We start from the raw sequence: 4,930 nt of genomic DNA on the forward strand, positions 1-4,930 counted from the left end.
GAATCAGCCGAACTAGCAAGCCTCAACAACGTTTTAATTTTCTACACCAGGAGTCAAAGTTCCGTTACAGGAAATCAGATCCTCAGCAATCGGCGGTTGAAGGATTAAGCTGTACAAGAGTTCGTACACCACTAGTTGGCAGTGTTGTACATATATTGTACATGAATTGCCAGCTAGTAAGTGTCAAACTGAACTTGCGCTTTAAAATGAGCTTCTGCTAGTTTTTCTATGGCATAAGCTCTTTTGAGGTTGCGGACCTAAATATTTTCATGAGCTCTTTAGAAATTGCGGAGCTAATTTTTGGATTAGCGCTGCCCACCACTGTTGAAATAAAAGTCTGAATGTGGGTATGCACTCAAGGTAAACAAAACACTAAAGATTCCACCAAAAACCACATGGAAGTCATATGACTGACCTACTTTATGCTGTGTGGTAAACTAATATGGTGGAATCAGACAAGCACAGACTCAAGAGATGACGTTTAGGTGAGAATAATAATAATAATAATAATAAGTTACAGTTAATCGGCTGATAAATGAAGAAAGAAACAAACAGAAATCATGAATTTTGATTGTGCCCTGTTGACGTTGCAATGAGTAGCTTTAATACAAAAACAATTAGAGTATCATTAAAATCTGTAAAACAAATAAATTCATCATTAATCTTGGCTTACCCAGCTCTGGCTTTTGCTCTGTAGGCGAGCTAATTTTCCGTGACATCTTGGCTGTAACAGAAACAAATATCCCCTCGTTTTTTTTAGGAAAATAACGTCTACTAAAAATAGATTTTTGCTCCAGTCATTCAGATATATATAATCAGTGTGCAATCATTGATTAAAAATATAAAAGTTTGATCCAAAAGAGGAATAATATCAACTGTAGGACAACTGTTGAGGGAATAAAAAAGTTGAATTTTTCTGAAGCAGGACTGTAGGGCTGGGCGATAAGTCATCAAGTTTTACCTATTCTCATTTCAATATATCCTGAATATTGACTACATTTTTAGCAACTATTTTTCATGTCTGAATCTAATTTATGAGGTGTTTAGTTTTTCTGAAGTCCCTCAAACAACTGAGACCTCCTGCCACCTCCCACACTTCCTGTTCCATGGGGACTTTCCAATTGTCCCTCCGTGAAGCAGAAACATGCGCACACACACGCTCTGGTGCGCGGTAAATCAACAGTGTTTTTTTTAAACCAGAGTCAGAAACTTTTCTTTAACTGTGGAAATTAAATGTGGATGGTTGCCCGCTCTTAAGTCTCAGTAGTAAAGTCCTTGCAATCGGGTTCTGCTCTGCAGCAGATCACTCCAGCAGCATGAGGAAGATCACCTGTATGGCAGGCCACTTTTACATATAATCAGCATCACCACAGTAACGTTCCAGGTTCTGAAAATGGTTTTATGACTACACAACTTAGTTTTTTTAGTGGGAGATACATACAATTCAACCAATACAAATTAAATTTAAGACTTTTTCACGTTATGTTATTTTTATTCTTTTTAAAAGCTTTTTCTAATTTAATAAATATTAGTAATATTTCTGCTATTAATCATAATTCTCTGTTCATCTTTCTGGTTTAGCCAAGGCCAAAGATCCTGAAGGCCAAACTACAGGACTTGTCCATCTGAGGGGCAGGTGTAGTCTAAAAGACATTTAACCATGAAATGTTTAAGATGTTTATAAAATGCACTTAGAATTTAGATTTTTTTTTTTCATTTCATTTATCTTGATGTTTAAGTTAAAATTTCAGGTCATAGAATCACTTTAAAATTACTTTTCAGTAAGTTATATGTCTATGATTCTGGTTCAAATATAGAACTTTATTTTTGCTGGATTGTTAAATTATTTGTGAGTTAATATTGCTTTAATGGACATTGACTTTTAAAAAAAGTGAACCATTAAAACATCAATGTTACATGTGACGCGTTTGCTAATTTGGGTGCCTCTAACTTTTGTTCTGGTGCACCTAAGGAAAAAGGTTAGGCGCAGTTAGTCTGGAACCCTGATGTTACTGTGAAGCAGACAGCTTCAGATACCACCAGAATTAACAGCTGCATTTGCACTTGTCTTTTGGTTGACAGCAGTGTTTTTTTTTCTTTTTAGCTGAATTTAGAGAAATATCTATATCTCATTATAAATTATATTTCAATATAGAGAAGTCTAATTTAATACCCTGTCAAAAAATTGGTTTCTCTTAGCAGAGTAGTAAAGTAACTAAGTACAACTACTTTGTGGGGATGGGTACCTTTGACGTTAGAATCGATTCGGTACCAATATCCGATACCTGGGAATCGGTACCGATACTTAACGGTACCAATTTTTGGTACTTTGTGTGTGTTGTTTATTCGATAATAAACTTTTATTTATAAATATTTTATTTAACATATTTCTCAATATATAAAATTAACAAGTATCAAGACAACATCCAACTCTTTGTATTGTAACATCAGTTGTGTTACTTATTTCTTTAAGGTGAAAACTGTTGAAAACAACAAGACTGTTTTGTCTTATTGCACCAATTAAAATCCAGCTCCACGTGTTTCTATTGATGTCATTAGAAAAACTGTGTGACGGAGGTCAATGGAAGGCAAATAAGTTTAAACCAAATAAACAAAAGAGAGGATGGAGTTAAAATAAATAAAAGGTATTTAAGCTACGTTTTGAACATCCTGAACACGTCCAACACTTCAAGCTGCTTGTGCTCCTTCAGGTCAGACGACTTCAGACTGTCAGGAAGCTCCTCTGTTTTCCTCTGCCGGTCTCTGTTTAATGGTGGATGAAATAAAGAAAGTGATGGTACTTTATTTACTTTGAGCAAGCGAACGTCGTGTTCACAAGATAATTAATCCACCAGATAATTCAGAGGCGATCTGTTCGGTGAGTTTTACTCCAGGAGCTGCGAGGCTTTCAAGCTACGTTCAGACCGAGCTCTGCCTCTGTTTACTGAAGCAGCAGCTGCTGACATCATTACGCTCGTGTGATGCTGCGTTCAGGACAAGCAGGGAAAACTCACAACTCTTACGCCAAACCGGTCGCAATGATGCGTTTAGGTACCGAAACCTGGTACCGTTTGATGTTACGTGAATAGATACTCTGTAGTACCGACAGAATTCGGTCTTTACATCAAAAAGTATCGAATTTGGTACCCATCCCTATTTGTTACTGTACTTAAATAGAAATCTTGGTTATCTGTACTTTACTTGAGTAATTATATTTCAGTGTACTTTTTACTTTTATTCATTACATTTTTACACAATTATCTGTACTTTCTACTCACTACATTTTTAAAAAGGTAAGAAGTAGAAAGTTGTTTCTCTTATTTTATTCTGAGTTATTATTACTTTAAAAATCCTATCCTGATAAATTGTGTTTCCTGGATAGAGTGAATTTAATTGTGTTTGGATGAGAAGTATAAATATATAACATTCTGACAGTATTATCTTGTACACAACCCATCACAGCTGCACGCTGTTAGAAAATATATTTTTGGAGAAGTCACCTCCCAATAAATGTCATTTTGGAAAATCTAACTGCTCACTTTTACTCAGTACTTTTTTAAATACTTAAGTAGATTTTGTGTCAGAAATTTACTTTTAATACTTAAGTACAAAAAATATCAGATACTTTAAGACTTTACTCAAGTAATATTTTTAGAAAAGACTAACTTTTACCAAAGTATTTTATAAGATACTTGTACTTTTACTCAAGTTTCACTTTGAGGTACTTTGTACAGCACTGTCTCTTAGCCTCTCCGATGTTAACACAAATGAATAATCTCATTTGCCAGCGCCGGCCTCTCAGTTACCGGGGTCAGCTGCTCAGGTACCGGTGCCGGCCTATCATTAATCAGATCAACATCTGGCTAAGGATTAGATATAGCCTTCTGCAACGATGTAGCAACTGCCGAATGAGCAATAGTCTTAATTTGGCTCTCCTACTGCACCATCATTTCCTGGCCAGATGAGAAACATAGTCCCTCCAGTGGGTCCTGGGTCTTCCTCGGGGTCTCCTCCCAGTTGGACATGCCTGGAGCACCTCCCTGATTAGTTTAAAATCTTATCTGAGTGCAGGAAAACAGTTGGCTGATTTTGAACAGCGACTCTACTAATGTTTGTGTTCTGTTAATCCTTATATCAGTGTATATCATTTTAATGCACTATTACTATTTTCTGTTTTACTTAAAATATCGCCCAGCCCTACTCTGAAGGTCACAAACCTTAAATGATTCAGGTCACTACTCCTTTTCACCAGGAGTGTTTCCATCTAAAACATAAATCCCCAAAAGTTGCCTGTTGCAGTGAAACAGCCCTCAGAGGGACCAGAATACAAATGAGGCAGAAGCTTCACAGATGACCCTGGACCGTCAAAGCAAGAGACAGCCCAAAAATAAGGTTATCATTCAATAAACACTGTTGTGTATAAAGAGCAAGAGAAGAATGAAATAACAATAAAGAGGACAGTTACAGTGCCTGAAATTCACTTTTAAAATTGGGGGGAAATCCCCACTTACATGTTTCAGAGCGGGGGGGATTTATACATTTTGGGGGATTATTACTGATGAGCACGACTACAGGTTTTACGTCAGGGGTGGGCAATCCTGGTCCTGGAGGGCTGCAGCCCTGCATGTTTTACTTGTTTCTCTGCTCCAACACACCTGATTTGAATGAACATGACAGGCTTCTGCAGTACGGAGGACCAAAACTGACATATTTAGAAATAAAAGCAGAATTATATAAATGAACTATTAAAAAAATACACTTAAAGGCACCAATTAGAGAACTTTATCTCCTGTTTTATATTTTAATTGACTCATATTTATTTTTCCAGATTAGTTTCAATAAATTAGTCTATATATTTTAACACATAATTAAAATTTTACTGTTTTTTACGTATTAATTGTTTTTCCTTTACTTGTACATGCATTTGTGT

The 4,930-nt window shown here is 36.0% G+C and overlaps 1 protein-coding gene across 8 annotated transcripts in view; it reads right to left on the reverse strand.

Moving 5' to 3' along the window:
- Positions 1-4,930, reverse strand: part of LOC106529922 (syntaxin-binding protein 5) — a 108,537-nt gene that overhangs the window by 15,355 nt on the left and 88,252 nt on the right. For 7 of the 8 annotated variants that reach the window (XM_014025449.1, XM_014025443.1, XM_014025441.1 and 4 more), the window contains one exon: positions 674-724. The exons of the other annotated variant lie outside the window; for it this stretch is intronic. In XM_014025449.1, the coding sequence (XP_013880903.1) occupies positions 674-724 (51 nt within the window). The remainder of the gene's footprint in view (positions 1-673; positions 725-4,930) is intronic. 8 annotated transcript variants of the gene reach the window in all.

The sequence above is a fragment of the Austrofundulus limnaeus genome, unplaced genomic scaffold, assembly GCF_001266775.1.
Source record: "Austrofundulus limnaeus strain Quisiro unplaced genomic scaffold, Austrofundulus_limnaeus-1.0 Scaffold476, whole genome shotgun sequence".
Classification (NCBI taxonomy): Eukaryota; Metazoa; Chordata; class Actinopteri; order Cyprinodontiformes; family Rivulidae; genus Austrofundulus; species Austrofundulus limnaeus.